Source organism: Gracilinanus agilis, chromosome 2 (genome assembly GCF_016433145.1).
Source record: "Gracilinanus agilis isolate LMUSP501 chromosome 2, AgileGrace, whole genome shotgun sequence".
Lineage (NCBI taxonomy): Eukaryota > Metazoa > Chordata > Mammalia > Didelphimorphia > Didelphidae > Gracilinanus > Gracilinanus agilis.
Window position 1 is genome coordinate 499,169,924 of NC_058131.1, and position 17,998 is coordinate 499,187,921.

Consider the following 17,998-nt stretch of genomic DNA (forward strand, 5'->3'; position numbering starts at 1 on the left):
CTACCTTTTGATTGAATCAACAAAAGGCTGAACTAGGTGGAGGAGCTCACAAACCATTTAGAGAATTCACACCCTCAGAAACGAAATCATTCAGGAATGGGTGAATCCTTTTGATGCGTATTTACCCCTCCAGAAGGTGAGAAGTGGTTCCCCAAACACTGGCCCCTGGGCAGTGCTGGGCAATTTGGAAACTGTGATTGGCCCTTGTGAAAAAGGAAGGGACAAGAAGTCCTGAATTTCTGGGGCTAAAAAAGTCAACTCCAAGAGGGAAGTCAGCTTCAAGAAGGTCAGCTCAAGGAAAACAGTCAGTCTCAAGAATCACCTTCAACTTGAGTCATTGTCTTGACCTGCCTCTTGGAAGGAATTTAGGTGAGTGAAAAACTGGCTTTTTCTTCTTGTCTTCTGAAGAGAGTTTAATTCCTGTTGAAGGTCAATAAGCCCTGGCTGAGTTGAGCACCAGAGAAATATATAGTTAGATAGGCTAATGTCTTTTCTACCCTTTTGTATTTCTCTGCTTTCACTCTTTCCATCTCTTTTGTAAATAAAAGCTATTAAAGTCATTTTGACTTTGAGCAATAATACTTTGAATTGGCAACCACAACTATTATTTATAATCTTCATATATTTTAGCCAAATCATAAAAATGTAATCCTTACAGAGACCAGGAGTCAGTAGGAAGTAGGTTCAATTTTGGCCTCAGATACTTTCTATCTGTGTGACTCTGAACAAGTAACTAAACCCCCGATTGCCTAGCCTTTACCTTATCATACTGATACTAAGTCAGAAGGTATGAGTTTAAAAAAAATGTATATGCTTCACTCTTCAAATATACACTGATCGATGAATTAAAGAGTTATTCAATTGTAGCCAGTTGTGATAACTCAAAAAGTTATTCAGCAATTTCATTTTGTGTGATAAAGCAAGGCACAATTCTTCCTATCTTTCTGAAAGTAAAAATATTAAGCAATTCTCCTAGGTTATTAAAAAAAACTGCCAAGAAAGAATTTATTTCACCAACAAAGGGAAAATAATTACATAATGAAGATTCCAAATTATCCATTCATTTCTTTATTATTGACTGAAGAAAGTTTAGGAGGTAATTTATTAATAAGGCATTTTAGAAATGGTCCCACCTTTGCTTTCATTACCATTTTTTAAATGTCTATATACAATGTAAGGATGAAAATGCTACCGTAATTCACAAAACACTGAAAAAACTGCCCTTGAGGATCCCTTGGGCATTGCATAAAACTACCTGGAAGAAACAAAAGACTCTGATTAAGACATCATTTTTTTCACCATGAGATGTGATGCACATGAGTATATTAAATACTAGCAAATGAATGTTTAAAGTTCTTTTTACTAGTTATTACAACACAACTAATTGCAAAACACATAAAAGAACTCAATTCCTTCAACATTAGAAAAATTTTTTGTGAGATCTGAAGGGCAAAAGTGCTAAGAAATGGAAGCAATATGATACTCTGAAATTAAAGGGGAAATATAAAATAAAAAAATTAGAAAATATTTTTAAAAATCAATAAGATATGCAATAGTGTCAAGTGTAAAAATACAAATTCTTTCAATGTTTTCCTGTCTCAAAAATCCCAAAGGAAATGACTCTAAATCCAAACTCAAAATAGGTGTGGAGACAGGAGTCATTATTTGAAAGTTTCAAGATTTGTAACTTTTAAATCTGGATATGAAAGTTATCAAACTGTCCAAACTCGAAGCTACGTGTTCCAATTGCTACCCAACCCTTCTCCGGAAATGAATTCAGTGGAGCTTTCCACAGAACTGTGGCATTTAGCATGCCATAAACAGAAGTCTCCTGTCAAAAAAAAAAAAAGAAAGAAAAATAAGAAAGAAAAATGTTACCATATATTCATACATGTTTCTCCTCCTTAATGGTATGTAGAACTATTAGTACCTAGCCTAGCTAGTTGAACAAAATACATTTATCACTGCATATCTAAAAAACAAAATCATAATTTAACAAAGTTTAGTTCAAAGGCAAAAAATTAAAGAAAAATGAGTTTTAGATCATTTTCTTCATTTAGCTCTGTCTGGCACATAGAAGGTGCTTAATAAATACTGATCAATTAATTAATTGATTGATCTCTTTTATGTATACACACACAGTTACACACATATACACACATACACACACACATATAGTATTTGGGTGAAAGAACTACCTGAATATTATAACAATTTTTAAAATATAAATGATAGTTAAAACTGGAGACGAATTTAGCAACAAATTATAATGCTCTCCAAATAAATACTAAATTAAGAAAAATACTCAAAATCAAATCAATTCATAACTTCATGTTATATGTTAACTTATTTTTATATATCCTCTGGCACTTATAATTATCAAAAGCTTCAAGTCACTGTGAACAATTCTACTTCAATTTAAAGGATCAATGGCACATTTGTAGGCTATTAACTAGCCTTTAAAAAAATTTTTTTTTTAAATTTTTACCTTCCATCTTAGAATCAATACTATGTTTTGGTTCTAAGGCAGAAGAGTGGTAAGGGCTAAGCAATGGGGGGGGGACGTTAAGTGACTTGCTCAGGGTCACATAGCTAGGAAGTGTTTAAGGCCACATTTGAACCTAGGACCTCCTGTTTCTAGGGATGGCTCTCAATCCACTGAGCCACCCAGTTTCCCATTATTAACTAACCTTTTATCACCAAAAACGATTTAAGACTCACTACCATTTGATGTGGGCAGGTAGGTAGAGTAGAGAACAGAGTGCTTAACCTGAAGTCTTGAAGATTAATTTTCCTTGATCCAAACCTGGTCTCATACACTTACTAGCTGGGCAAGTCATTTAACCCTGTTTGCCTCAGTTTCCTCATCTATAGAATGAGCTGGAGAAGGAAATGGCAATCCACCCCAGTATCATTGCCAAAAAAAAAATCTCTAAAGGTGGTAATAAAAAGTGAGACATAGCTAAAAACAAAAAATGTGATGAAAGAGTCTAGAAAAGGGCTATTAATCCAAATATTAACTTGAGAACAGCAAGGTAAAGAAAGGCGTACTCAATTAACTTCATGGAATATAGAAATCCTGTTAGGAGAGATCTTTTCAACTCATCCCTCCCATAATAACTCTAACTTTCTTTTCTCTCTTCCTCTAATGAGCTTTCATTTGAACATCCAAAGATAAGAAAACCATTCACTTCCTCAAGGACCAAAATAGTCCATTCCAACTTAAGCTCTAATACATTGTCCCTTACACTGGATAAAAATGTTTCTTTAACTTCCTTCCACTGTTCCTAACCTGTCCTATAGAGCCAAGCAAAATAACTATAATTTTTCTTCAATAAGACTATTATCTTCAAGTATCTGAAATACTTAATCTCTTACTATCAAAAAAATATATATCTACCATTGCCCCTACATTTTCCCCCTATTCTCCAGAATAAAAAAATCCCCAAGATTAGCCAACTTTCTTGAACTCAGTTTCACGACTGCTATTTAAGTCATCTTTCTCTGGATGTATTCAATTAGGGCAATATTCCTTCTCAAAAGTGGCACACAGAATTGAATGTAACACTCCAGACATGCTCTGTTTAAGGCAGAGAGCACAATAGAATTACAAACTTCCACATTTTGATCAGCATGCATTTATTTTGTTTTTTTAAAGGAAAAAGTATTTATTGAAAACTTACTTTGTGCCAAATATGAAGGTTAAAAATGAAAACATGAGAGTCCCTGTCCTCAAGGGGCTCACATTTGAAAAGAGCTAACACTCTCTTTCCATAAGAGGTACTTGTGAGGCTGTACTGGTAATATATGTAAAACACTATGGAATTCATTTTAGCATGAAAGTCTGCATCATCTTTAGAAAACAGCATACATTCAGTCAATAATTTCATGTCCTGAATTGTAACTTTTTTAAATATATTAACTTTTAGCAGTCTTTTAAGTTTTTAGATATGATTCCCTCTCTTCCTCCCACCTCTCTCTTCCACTGAGAAAAAATTAACAATTACACATGAGAAATCACACAAAACATATTTCCATATTAACCATGTCACAAAAAATTAAAAATAGAAAAGCAAGAAAAATAGACTTCAGTTTGCCCTCAGAGTTCATCACTTCTTTCTGTAGAGATAGTTGGAAATTGGTTATAATATTTCTGAGAGTTTTCATTTGGGGATCACTTTCAGGAGATAATCAATGGATTCTTTCTATTTCTATTTTACCCATTGCATCTAAGACATCAGAGTGATTTTTCTTGATAATTTCTTGAAATATGATGGTTAGGGACTTTTCTAATCACAACTTTTTTAAGTTATCTCACCTTGATGTATTTTTCAGATCAGTTCTTTTTTTTAATCAGATATTAAAATTTTTTTCACTTTGTTTTGTTGTTTCTCATGCAGCCATTGGCTTCCATTGACCAATTCTAAATTTTAAAGAATTATTTTCTTCAGTGAACTTTTGTACCCCTTCCATTTAGCCAACTCTGCATTTAAAGAAGATCTTTCTTTTAATGATTTTTTTGTAATTCCTTTTCCATTTAACCTATTTTGCTTTTTATGGAGTCCTTTTCTTCAGTGAATTTTGGGGACTGTTACCATGCTGTTAATTATCTTTTCATAATTTTCTTGTACTACTTGATTTCTTTTCCCAGTTTTTTGTCTATCATTCTTATCTCTTTCTTGAACTTCTCTAGGAATTTTTGCTGACTTCCAGTTAGCATTTTTCTTTGATGTTTTGCTTGTCACTATTTTCAAACTGTTGGCTTCTTCTAAATTTGTCTTGGTCTTACCTGCCACTACGGTAGCTTCTTATGTTCATATTCTTTTGCCGTTTTGGTTTGCTCATTTTCCTGACCCATTTCTTGACTGAAATTTGTAGTAAAGTGGAAGTGGGGAGACATTGTCTCAATTTCAAGCTTTTTTCTGCTACTGTTTACAGAGCTAGTTCTAGGAATATTCAAGTTTTCAGGGTTTCCAAAGTGTATTATTCCTGGAAGAGGAGTGGCCACTGCTCTCCTGATCTACTCTCTGGGCTTTACCCAGGAAGGGCCTCTGCTCTTCTGTAGCCACAGGTACTTCTGCTCCTCTCTACCCTGGAACTGTAACCCAGAACTGATTCTGGGCAGTAGAGTTGCCAATTAGCAGCAGCTGAACCTAGTGCCAACAAAATGCCTTCTGTAATCCTTTCCCAATACTGTCTCTGAGCTGAGTACTCTCAAAGCAGCTGTTCTTTCTTCTGCTACTGTATCAGCTGTCTTCTGGGTCCACCACTGGACAGTACTCAGTCAACTTGTCTCAGTTCATAACTATGCTTTTATTAACATAGTCCAAGACTACACTGCCTTTTTGGAGTGGGGTGGCAGAAAGGTACTTCGTGTCATATTATTTATTAGACTGAGTGGTATTCCACTAAAGCCCATAGGTATTTTTCATATAAACTGCTTATCCAAGCATATCTTCCCTATCTTGTACTTATGAGGAAATTTTGAATGCAAACATAATGATTTATATATGCCTCTATTAATCTGCATTTTTGAATATATTAAGTCTATTGTCTAAAGTACTAGCTATCCCTCCTAGATTAATTTCATCTGCAAATATGGAAAACATGCCATCTGTAACTATACCCAAATAACTACTAACAGTGTTTTAAAAAACTATAGCCCTTAAAGTTTGGTTGTACTTACATTCCCACCAACATAAAACTGACACAATAACTATCACTTTTGGGGGTGATCACTCAACCAATTCTAAGTTCTCCTAACTATATTAGCACCTAGTCTTTATGTCTCCAACTTCTCAGAGAAGACACTAGGAGACTGACCAGTGTTTTACTTAAATTAATGTATATTATAAGTACAGTAGGAGTAAAGTGTTTTTCCTGATCAATATTCTAATACTGTATCTACATTTTTTAATGAAAAACAGAAATAGGATTAATCTAACATGAGTTTTTCATAGAATAAATTGGATAATAATAACAGCAAATAGAATTACATATTACTAAACAATTGATCTCCATTTGATGCTCCCAAAAATCTGTTGAGATAGATATCACTACTATTATCCCTATTTTGTAGTGAAGAAAATGAACTTGCCCCAAGGCATACAGCCATTAAATGTCTGAGACAGAATTTAAACTCAGTTCTTTCTGGCTCCAAATCCAGTGTTTTAACCATCATGCTACTTAATCAAATGACATCATAAATGTAAAGCACTTTGTATCTTCTAAACACTATATAAATGTTAGGGATTAAATACAGTACTATCCCATAAAATATAAATTCTAAACCAATTAATTCCAAAATAAAAGCAACTAATATAATACTAAGAACTAAAACTCAAAATAAACTAGTTATGTTTCTATGTCTACAACTGCAAATACTCATCTGGATTTATGCTCTCATTCACTCAGCTGTGTACAATGCTGCCAATCACAACTAATTCATGAATGCTTATCTATGTGACTCTTGTCCAAATCTTCTCAAAATATTTCTAGAGGAATGGTGAATTTGGGCTACCTGTTATCTCTCATTCTCACTATATGACTGGTCTATCTGTACTTTTAATCATACATTTATTTACCTGAAAACATCCCTTATTGTATTTCTTCTTTCAAGGTCCTTTGGCACATAATGTGGCCTGTTCAAACCTGTAGGAGTCTCTGTATTGCCTTCTTAAGTGATACTCAATTTATATTCCTTAGAATCTGCCATGGTGCATGGCTTACAGTAATACAACACCAAAAGAATGTTGTTATTGAAAAATGGGTCTTTGTTTCCTGGGGAAGTTTTGGGTTATTAAACGGGCTCAGAAATTTTCTGAAGGCAATTCATCCTATTATCATCCTGCTTAATCCTAGATCCACTTTGTTACCAACTTTTAATATCTGTCTAAGACACATATTGATAAAGGAGCACTATAGATTGGCCATCTTACTTCCAATCCATAATTAGATAATGATTATTCTTCATAATCTGGAATTTCTTTGTGAATGGGTAAAGCAAACTTTTTTGAATGGTTACTAGTCTCCTCCAGGAAGCACTACAATGTTGTAAGTAAGGTTTAAAACAACCAGCAAAATGTCGTCCATGAATAGGAATACATGAACCCTAGGTAAGTCTTTCTTGAACTAGATCTCAATGTCCTCTGGACCAAATGGCAAACAGTTGTCATAAGCAGAGATCCCTTTGTCTCATATCTTATCTGAAGGATTATGGTCAGAAGTTCAGTGCGCAGTTAGCCCTTTTGTTTTTTCAGGAATCTTTTATAATTTTTAAACATGGATGGAAGACATTTTGTTAGAATGTCCTGAAAACAGAATTTTACTCTAATGATTCAAATGTGCTTTTATAATCAACAAATAATAAGAGCAGTTGTATATTCTGACTCTTCCAGTCAATCACATTATTTTAAAGAAGAGGTCTACTTTAGAAGGGTGAAAGATTACTAATTCATATATGTGATTTTTTAAAAACAAAAGTAGATAGGAAAGTAGTTATCAAGTGAGTAAACAGTGGTTACTTTACCTTTTCAAGTACTAATAAGAGTAATAATATTAATGAGATTGTTTCCACCAACATTTTATCTTCCTCTTCTTTGGATTCTTTGTATATTGATCCCTCCACACCTTCACAAATGTATCCTCTAGGTATAACTGATCTACTAATTCTTCCAGATGCATTTCTGGTCTTTGTTCTCTTATCTTCTCTTTAAGGACCTCTGAGAATGTGATGTTAGTATGATGTCTCTTATTGTCCTTGATAGTGAAAAAAATTGGTAACTTAAGAATCTGCAGATCTTTGCATTGCTCTTCTGTTTTATTTCTTCCACTTATCTTTAAAAGCTCTCAAGATTACTCCGTATTTTCAGCCAACTTTCTTCAAGTTAGTTTTACTATATGCGTTTTCTGTTTTATGAGGTGAAAGTACTCATAATCTTCTGTCATCATCCTCAATAAGTTTATTTTTTATTCATTAATTAAGAAAATTTTTCCATGGTTACATGATTCATGTTCTTTCCCTCTCCTCCTCCCACGCCCCTCCCATAACCTACACACAATTCCACTGGGTTTTACATGTGTCATTGATCAAGACCTATTTCCACATTATTGATATTTGTGCTAGGGTGATCATTTAGAGTCTACATACTCAATCATATCTCCATCGACCCATGCGATTAAGCAGTTGTTTTTCTTCTGTGTTTCTACTCCCACAATTCTTTCTCTGGATGTGAATAGCATTCTTTCTCATAGATCCCTCAGAAATGTCTTGGATCATTGAATTGCTGCTAGTAGAGAAGTTCATTACATTCAATTGTGCCACAGTGTATCAGCCTCTGTGAATATGGTTCTCTTGGTTTTGCACCTTTCATTCTGCATCAATTCCTGAAGTCCAATTCACAGGAATTCCTCCAGTTCATTATTACTTTTAGCACAACAGTATTCCAACACCAGCAGACACCACAATTTGTTTAGCCATTCCCCATTCAAAGGACATCCCCTCATTTTCTAATTTTTTGCCACCACAAAGAGCACGGCTATAAATATTTTTGTACAAGTCTTTTTCCTTATAATCTTTTTTGGGGTATAAACCCAGGAGTGGTATAGCTGAATCAAAGGGTAGGCAGTCTTTTAAAGCCCTTTGGGTACAGTTCCAAATTGCAATCCAAAATGGATCAATTCACAAATCCAACAGCAATGCATTAATATCCCTATTTTGCCAGAACCTTTCCAACATTTATTACTTTTCTTTGTTGTCATGTTAGTCAATCTGCTAGATGTGAGGTGATACCTCAGATTTGTTTTGATTTGCATTTCCCTACTTATAAGAGATTTAGAAAACATTTTCATGTGCTTATTTATAGTTTTTATTTCTTTATCTGAAAATTGTCTATTCATGTCCTTTGCCCATTTATCAATTGGGTAATGGCTTGATTTTTTATACAATTGATTTAGCTCCTTAAAAATCTGAGTAATTAGACCTTTGTCAGAGGTTTTTGTTATAAAGATTTTTTCCCAATTTGTTGTTTCCCTTCCAATTTGGGTTGTACTGGATTTGTTAGTACAAAACCTTTTTAATTTAATGTAATCAAAATTATTTATTTTACTTTTTGTATTTTTTCTAACTCTTGCTTGGTCTTAAAACCTTTCCTTTTTCATAGATCTGATAGTTATACTATTCTATGTTCACCTAATTTACTTATGGTTTCCTTCTTTATATTCAAGTCATTCACCCATTCTGAGTTTATCTTGGTGTAGGGTGTGAGATATTGATCTAAACCTAATCTCTCCTATACTATTTTCCAATTTTCCCAGCAATTTTTGTCAAATAGTGAATTTTTGTCCCAAAAACGGGAATCTTTGGGTCTATTATACACTATCTTTCTAAGGTCATTTACCCAAGTCTATTCTACTGATCCTCTCTTTAATATCTGATTTAAGATCTGGTACTGCTAGGCCCCTATCCTTCACATTTTTTTCATTATTTCCCTTGATATTCTTGATCTTTTGTTCTTCCAAATGAACTCTGTTATATTTTTTTCTAATTCAGTAAAACAGTTTCTTGGTAGTTTGATAGGTATGGCACTGAGTAAGTAAATTAATTTGGGTAGTATTGTCATTTTTATACTGTTAGTTTGTCCTACCCATGATCAATTAATATTTTTCTAGTTGTTTAGATCTAGTTTTAATTGTGCTGAAAAAGTTTTGTAGTTGTGTTCATATAATTCCTGTGTTTTGTCTTGGCAAATAGATTACTACATATTTTATATTGTCTAGGGTGATTTTAAATGGAATTTCTCTTTCCAACACTTGCTGCCAGGATGTTTGGAAATATATAGAAATGCTGATGATTTATGTGGGTTTTTTTATCCTGCAACTTTGCTAAAGTTGTTGATTATTTTCACTAGTTTCTTAGCTGATTCTCTAGGATTGTTTAAGTAGACCATCATATTATCTCTGAAGAGTCATAGTTTGTTCTCCTCATTGCCTATTTTAATACCATCAATTTCTTTTTCTTCTCTAACTGCTACTGCTAGTGTTTCCAATACCATGTTAAATAGTAGAGGTAATAATGGGCATCCTTGTTTCATTCCTGATCTTATTGGGAAGATTTCTAATTTATCCCCACTGCAGATGATGTTTGCTGGTGGTTTTGAATACATACTGTTTATTATTTTTAGAAAAGTCCCTTCTATTCCTGTACTTTCTAGTGTTTTAAATAGGAAAGAGTGCTATATTTTGTCAAAGGCTTTTTCTGTAAATATTGAGATAACTGTGTGATTTTTCTGATGGTTTGCTGGTTAATATGGTCAATTATATGGATGGTTTTCCTAATATTGATCCATCCTTGCATTCCTAGTATAAATCCCACCTGATCATAATGAATAACTATTGTGATCACTTGCTGGAGTCTTTTTATTAGTATTCTACTTAATATTTTTGCATCTATGTTCATAAAGGAGATTGGTCTATAGTTTTCTTTCTCTGTTTTTGATCTGCCTGGCTTTGAAATCAGTACCATATTTGTGTCACAAAAGGAATTTGGTAGAACTCCTTTGCTTATTTTGTCAAATAATTTGTGTAGTATTGGGATTAGTTGTTCTTTAATCATTTGATAGAATTAACTTGTGAATCCATCTGGCCCTGGGGATTTTTTCTTAGGGAGTCCTGTGATGCCTTGTTCAATTTCTTTTTCTGATTTGGGATTATTTAAGTATTCTACTCCTTCTTCTATTAATCTAGGAAATGTATATTTTTGTAGATACTTATCCATATCATCAAGATTGTTGTATTTATTGCCATATAATTTGGCAATATAATAAAATAGTTTTAATAATTACTTTAATTTCCTCTTCATTAGAGGTGAGGTCTCCCTTTTCATCTTTAATATTGTTAATTTGGTTTTCTTCTTTCCTATTTTTTTTATCATATTAACCAGTACTTTATTTAATTTGTTTTTTTCAAAGTACCAGCTTCTAGTCTTATTTATTAATTCAATAGTTCTTTTACTTTTGATTTTATTAATTTATCCCTTAATTTTTAGGATTTCTAATGTAGTTTTTATCTGGGGATTTTTAATTTGTTCACTTTCTAGTTTTTTAATTTTCATGCCTAATTCATTGACCTCTGCCCTTCCTAATTTGTTAATATATGCACTCAAGGATATAAATTTCCCACTGAGTACTGCTTTGGCTAGATCCCATTGAATTTGATAGGATGTCTCATCATTGTCATTCTCTTCAATGAAATAATTAAATGTTTCTATGATTTCTTTAACCAATTTTGGAGAATCATATTAATTTCCAATTAATTTTTGATTTGCCTCTTCATGTACCCTTACTAATTATTATTTTTATTACATTATGATCTGAAAATGTTGCATTTATTATTTCTGCTCTTTTGCACTTGTTTGCCATGTTTTTATACCCTAGTACATGGTAAATCTTTGTGAATGTACCATGTGCTGTTGAAAAGAAGGTGTATTCTTTTTTGTCCCTATTTATTTTTCTCCATGTATCTATTAACTCTAATTTTTCTAAGATTTCATTCACATCTCTTACTTCTTTCTTATTTATTTATTTTGATTTATCTAAATCTGATAGAGGAAGGTTCAGGTCTCCTACTAGTATGGTTTTACTGTTTCCTCCGTAAGCTCCACTAATTTCTCCTTTAGAAATTTGGATCCTATACCATTTTGTGTATACATGTTAAGTACTGATATTTCCTTATTGTCTATCCTGCCTTTTATCAGGCTGTAATTACCTCCCCTATCTCTTTTAATCAGATCTAATTTTACTTTGGCTTTGTCAGATATCATGATTGTGACTCCTGACTTCTTTTTCTCAGTTGATGCCCAACAGATTTTGCTCCAGCCTTTTACCTTTACCCTATGTGTAAAACCTGCCTCATGTGTTTCTTGTAGACCACATATGGTAGGAATTTGGTTTCTAATCCACTCAGCTATTTGTTTTTGGTTTATGGGTAAATTCATCCAAATTACATTCAGAGTTAAGATTGCCACCTGTGTATTCCCCAACATTTTTATTTCCTAGTCTCTCCTACTCCTGTTCTTTCTTCATTTGTTATTTCCTTCTATACCAGTGGTTTGCTTTTAATCAGTCCCTCTAATCCCCATCCTTTTTACTTCCCTTTCTGTCCCCTCCTTTTTTATTCCCCTCTTATATTTTTAGGGTCTATTAAATTCCTCCCCGCCCCCATTACCCTCCCTTTTTGTACTCCCTGCCCCACTCTCCCCCCTTGGTTTTTCCCTCTCAACTTCCCTAAAGGGTAAGATAGAATTCAGTGCCCTAATGGATCTAGATGCTCTTCCCTCTCAGAATTGATTCCACTGAGAGTAAGGTTTGAGTATTACCTATTAGCACTCTCTTCCTCTCCTTATCATAGTATTCTTCCCCTTCCCCTCCCATGCACCTCTTTGTGAGGTATAGATTATCCTATTTTTCTTATTCCTTAAAGTTTCTCTTGGTGCCATCTATTCCCCCCTCTCTTTTCTCTTTTTGTATATCATCTTAAACCACTTAGTACCCCAATACCTATGAATATTTCTTCTAACTACTATAATAGTGAATACAATTTTTGAGTTACAAATAACATTTTTCCACATAGGAATATAAACAATTTGACCATATTGAAGCCCTTAAAGAAAAAAAAATTCCCCCTCTCTTTCTTATTTAACTTTTCATTTTTCTCTTGGGTCTTGTATTTGGATATCAAATTTTTTTTGTATAGTTCTGGTCTTTTCTTTACAAATATTTGGAAGTCTTCTATTTTGTTGAATGCCTATACTTTCCCTTGGAAGTATATAGTCTATTTTGATGGTAGGTGGTCCTTAGTTGTAGACCCAATTCTCGTGACTTTTTGAATACCATATTCCTATTGCCTTGCAGTCCTTTACTGTGGAGCAGGGGTTGGCAATGTATGGCTCTCGAGCCATATTTGGCTCTTTTGAGGGCCAGATATGGCTCTTTCTGCAGGAGCCATTAAGTCAATTTTTTTTCAGGCGCTTTTACAGGAGAGCACACTGTGAGCACTGTACAGCTCTCGCAAAATTACATTTTAAAAAATGTGGCGTTTATGGCTCTCATGGCCAAAAAGGTTGCCAACCCCTGCTGTGGAGGCTGCCAGATCCTGTGTAATCCTGATTGGTGCTCCTTGATATCTGAATTGTCGCTTTCTGGTTTCTTGTAATATTTTCTCCTTAGCTAGGAAGCTCTTGAATTTGGCAATTACATTCATAGAGGTTGTCTTTTGAAGATTTAATGTAATGTAATGTAATGTAATGATCTATGGACTCTGTCTATTATGCCCTCTTGTTGAAGAACAACAGGATAGTTTTCATGGATAATTTCTTGTAGCATGATATTAAAGTTTCTGTTTATTTCTGGGTTTTCAGGTAGGCCTATGATTCTCAAATTGTCTCTCCTAGATCTGTTTTCCAAGTCAACCATCCTCTCGATGACATATTTTGTGTTTCCTTCTAATCTGTCATTCTTTTGACTTTGCTTTAATAATTCTTGGGTCTTGTGAGATCATTGGCTTCTACTTGCCAAATTCTAGTTTTTAATGACTGGTTTTCAATTAAGATCTTTTGATTTTCCTTTTCAGTTTGATCTAACTTGCTTTTCATGGCTTCCAGAAGGTTATTTCTGGTCTTCAGTTTCCTTATTATTTCATTTGATTTTGGGGGTTTCATTTTCCAAGTGGGAGATTCTGTCTTTTAAACTGTTATTTTCTTTTGGAACTGTTTCCCACTTTTCTTGCCAAATCTCTTCCATCTTTCTCATAATCTCAGATTTGAACTTTTCAAGAGCTTGTGATTAATTTCCATTTTGGGGGGAAGTTTTTGGTGTGTTTACTTGTTTGTCGTCTTCTTTTGCCTCTTCTTTATACTGGATTTTTTCTGCATAAAAATTATCGAGGGTTAAGGTTTTCCTTCTTGTTTTGGGTTTTTTTTTTGATGGTTATGGATTGTAGTTCCAGGGAGTTGGTGGCCATTGCCTTGTTCCTTCCCAGTCAGAAGTCTAAGTGAGGAAGGTGGGTGATCTTTATATGAGCTCCAGAGATTTTTGCACTGAACCTATTTTTCAAGTCTCCACAGCAGCATCTGCTTCACCCAAGTTCCATGTTCTTCAGCCTCCTGGAAACCTAAGTGCTCTTAGGGGCAAATCCAGTCCCTGAGAACCGAAAGATTGTCCCTCATAGGTCTGGGTGTGGAATGTAGACAAGTCTCTGTATTGAGCTCCGGAGAGGTTTATTTCCGAGGCTATTTTTTGAGTCTCTGTAGTGTCTGCTGTGAGCCACCCCTGCCCAATCTCTGTGCCCTATCTCCACATTTCCTCAGCCTCCTGGGTTCCCAAGTCTTGTTTATCTTAGGGGTAAATCTGTGTTGACCTCAGCCAGCCACCTTCCAAGAACCTAGAAGTTGTTCCACTCTTGCTCCAACTCTGGCACCATAGGTGGAGTGGGGGAGGTATAATGAGCTCACCCCTTGGTGGGGGTAATTTCGCACCCTTTTAGCATGGAAATAGCCAAGCTTTGCCTATCTTCAATGCTGCACCCTATAGTGGAGCTCGTTCGCTCATCTGACTGGTTTTGTTCTTTTGAGGCACTTTATTTCGGGCAGTGGAGAGGGGAGGAAGAGCCCTGCTTCTACTCTAGGGCCATCTTAACCCAGAAATTTCAAGAGTTTATTTTCTAAAATAGTTTTGTCTACAATCTCTTTCCACTGGGCAAGTCAAATGTTTACTAATCAAGGTACTATTTAGACTCTTTTATCTTATGGCTATCTAATCGCAGACATTAAGTGAGACATAAGGCAAGGAGACAAATACTCACTAAAGCCAGGTGCCAGAACACCAAGCTCAGAGCTTTGACCTCAAAACACAAATCTTTGCTACCTCTTTTTTAGAAATTAATGATTCTGAACTATCCAGTATTTTTGAACTTAAAATTACTGCCCAGTGCTGTTTGTTCACTGCTATAATTAGCATAAGCTGGAAAATTAAACTCCCAATTACTTTTACACAACAAGTAGTTCCTTAAAATCTGAAAAAAAAAAACTGCCAAAAAGTAGCATCAACAATAAAATTATTCACATATAAACCAGAAGCTATTCTCTTCTAACCTGGGGACCAGGTTTATTAATGTAGAGCACCCAACTGGTACCAACCTAAATAAGCAACTTATTCTGTTTCCTTTTCTTTGTGGCAGTGTTACTCTCCACTGACAAAAATAAATCATGAATCAAAGTAATAAAAGAGGTACTATTGGCAATTAAGTGGCACAGTGGATGAAGCCCTTGAGTCAAAAAGATATGAGTTCAAGTCCAGCTTCATTTCAAATACTAGTTATGTATTTGAATTAAGTCATTTAATCTATTTGTCTCAATTTCCTCTTTTGTAAAATGGGGATAAAAATAGCACTTACCTGCCAGGGTTGTTGTGAGGATCCATTAAAATTATAGTTGTAAAGGACTTAGCAGTAGTGCCTAGCACATAGTTGATGCTGTATAAACATTAGCTATCATTATTTTTTTTTTTTAGTACTATAAAAGATTGCTTTGGCTGTGAGCATATTGAATGGTATTACTTACACTAACAATCAGAGTGAGAGTGTACCATTGTTCAGCTGTGAAGTTAGAAATTCCTCTCTCTATTGTCGATACACCTGCTGCAAAAGAAACAGCATATAGATTATTTTTTTAACCTAAATCAAAGAAACAATAGTCAAGGTGGGAGCTTAAGAAGGCATTTAATCCTTGCCTTTCAAAAAATGATCCTTTATGAAATTATTATCTAGCTTCATTTATAGATTTATAGTTTAATTAATATAAATATTAACAAATATTTCAAACACCTTCAAGTTGCTGACACTCTAGTGGGGAGAACAATCAAATTAACCCATCCATTCAAGAAATATGTATTGAGAACCAAATCAGTATTAAGCACTGCATTAGGTATGCAAGGAGAATCAGAAAATCTCTGTAGTTAAGTGTTTGAGAAACAATATGGATGGGCATTAAGTATATGGAAAGCATATTATGTGGGATTTTAATACTTGTGAAGATATTTATCAACTTCATTAGAACGCCCAGTTTTCTGGGGTGTAATTGTATATATTAGTTAATTATTTTTATTTCCTCTCTGCTCACTGTCAGTTCAAGTTTGCAAATATGATTTTCCATTCTATTACTTAATCAGGTTAGTAAATTTGTTATTTTTATAAATCTGGTTCTCCCTTGTCAAAGTCTGTCTCATTTATCAACTTTCTTTTAACAAATTATCAAATGATTTTGCTGGTTGCTATGATAATGAGATTTGCCCATTCTCAAATCTAATCACCAAAAGTGTAAACAACTCCACTTAACTCACAAGTTGGATGGTCTATGCTAGAGTGAGTGAAGAATCAGAATTTACTGACTGCCTCATGGACAGTTCTAAGAAAAGCGTCCGTTGTGATTGGACACATAAACTAGGAGGAAGGCATAGGAAGTGATGCAAAAGCCCCTTTAAAAGACAGTTCAGTGAGTTCAGTTTGTGTCTTGGATCTCAAGGATCTTTTCTTGTTCGTTGCTTGGACGTGGAGGAGCTCTGGAGCTGGGACCTTGAGACTTTGGTGAGGCTGTTTTTAAATCTTTCCTTTGGAATTCCACGTGGTGAATGTAAAGACTGAATCTTCCTGAACTTCTCTTAAGGAACTTCCCTTTCAAAAGAGACGCTGTGACTGAAGCTTTTGCTTCATTCGCCTCTGGGCCCTCCAGGCCTCTGACTTTCTGGCCTTGGGCTCAAGGCCAAAATTCCCTCAGCTGAGGGTTAATTAGATCTGCCTGGGTCAAACTAGAGGATCAGAGCAAATTACCTAGTGTATTAGATTTCTTATCTTATCCTCTCATTTCCTTATTTCCTTTTCCTCTCCACATTTGTAAATAAACTTCCATAAAAGTCATTTTGGGGGGCAGCTGAGTAGCTCCGTGGATTGAGAGCCAGGCCTAGAGATGGGAGGTCCTAGGTTCAAGTCTGGCCTCAGACACTTCCCAGCTGTGTGACCCTGGGCAAGTCACTTGACCCCCATTGCCTACCCTTACCACTCTTCTGCCTTAGTCAATACACAGTATTGTTATTCTTAAATTGGGGACTGATAATTATTTTATTCCCTGGAGACCAAACCTTTTAAAATTCACCCAATCAAAACCCATTTTTACCCCTTACACTGTTGCTTGATAATGTAATTTGTGGTGTAGATATACTAATGCCCCCTTCATTTCTATCTTTTATCTATTATTTCTCTTGATTCTAGATATTGCTCCCTTCTCCCAGATGAATGCTATTTTCCTTTTATCTAAGTTTGTAAAGTATCCCTTTGGTAATTTTCAAGATTCATTATAATGTTTTTCCTTGTAAATTAAATCTGAGGGGTTCTAATTGCTAATTGCTTACCATCTGAGAGAGAGCAGAGAGCAGAGAGAGGATGGAGAGAATGTGGAACTGAAAATGTTAGAAAACAAATGTCAAAAACTGCCTTTACATGTAACTTCAGAAAAATAAAACATTATTGAAGGGGGAAAAAGAAGAATGTACCAAATAACAAAAAGAATTGTTGGGGTGGCAGTTCTTTCAGTTAGTCTTTTATGGATTCTCTCAATCTGTACTGGACCATTATTCTTCCAGCATAGCCTCCAGGGCTTCTTTTGCTAGATTTTTCCTTCCTGAAAGACCCATATATCTTAGACTAACTCCATATCCAATTTCCAAGTCTAGTATGTAAGTTTTTCACCAATTTCATATATCCTTCCAATCTTATTTGGTGTTTTAAAATTTTTTTCCATAACTTTTTCTTCTGCCTTTTAGTCTTGCATTGTAATTGTTTTTTTTTCTCTTTTTTTAGAGAATCCACTGTTTTCTGAAAAGGTTGAAAAATATCTTCTTTCTTAAAGTCTTTATTATTTAGACTTAATGATTTCGGAGCTTATTTCTTTGAC

At 34.5% G+C, this 17,998-nt stretch overlaps 1 protein-coding gene across 1 annotated transcript in view; it reads right to left on the bottom strand.

Moving 5' to 3' along the window:
* Positions 1-1,065: 1,065 nt before the first annotated feature.
* The window catches only part of LOC123237825 (galactocerebrosidase-like), an 89,996-nt gene continuing 73,063 nt past the window's right edge, over positions 1,066-17,998 (bottom strand). The window contains exons 16-17 of the mRNA XM_044664987.1: positions 15,614-15,690; positions 1,066-1,831 (exon numbers count right to left, since the gene is read on the bottom strand). Coding sequence (XP_044520922.1) covers positions 1,691-1,831; positions 15,614-15,690 — 218 coding nt within the window. The 3' untranslated portion in view covers positions 1,066-1,690. The remainder of the gene's footprint in view (positions 1,832-15,613; positions 15,691-17,998) is intronic.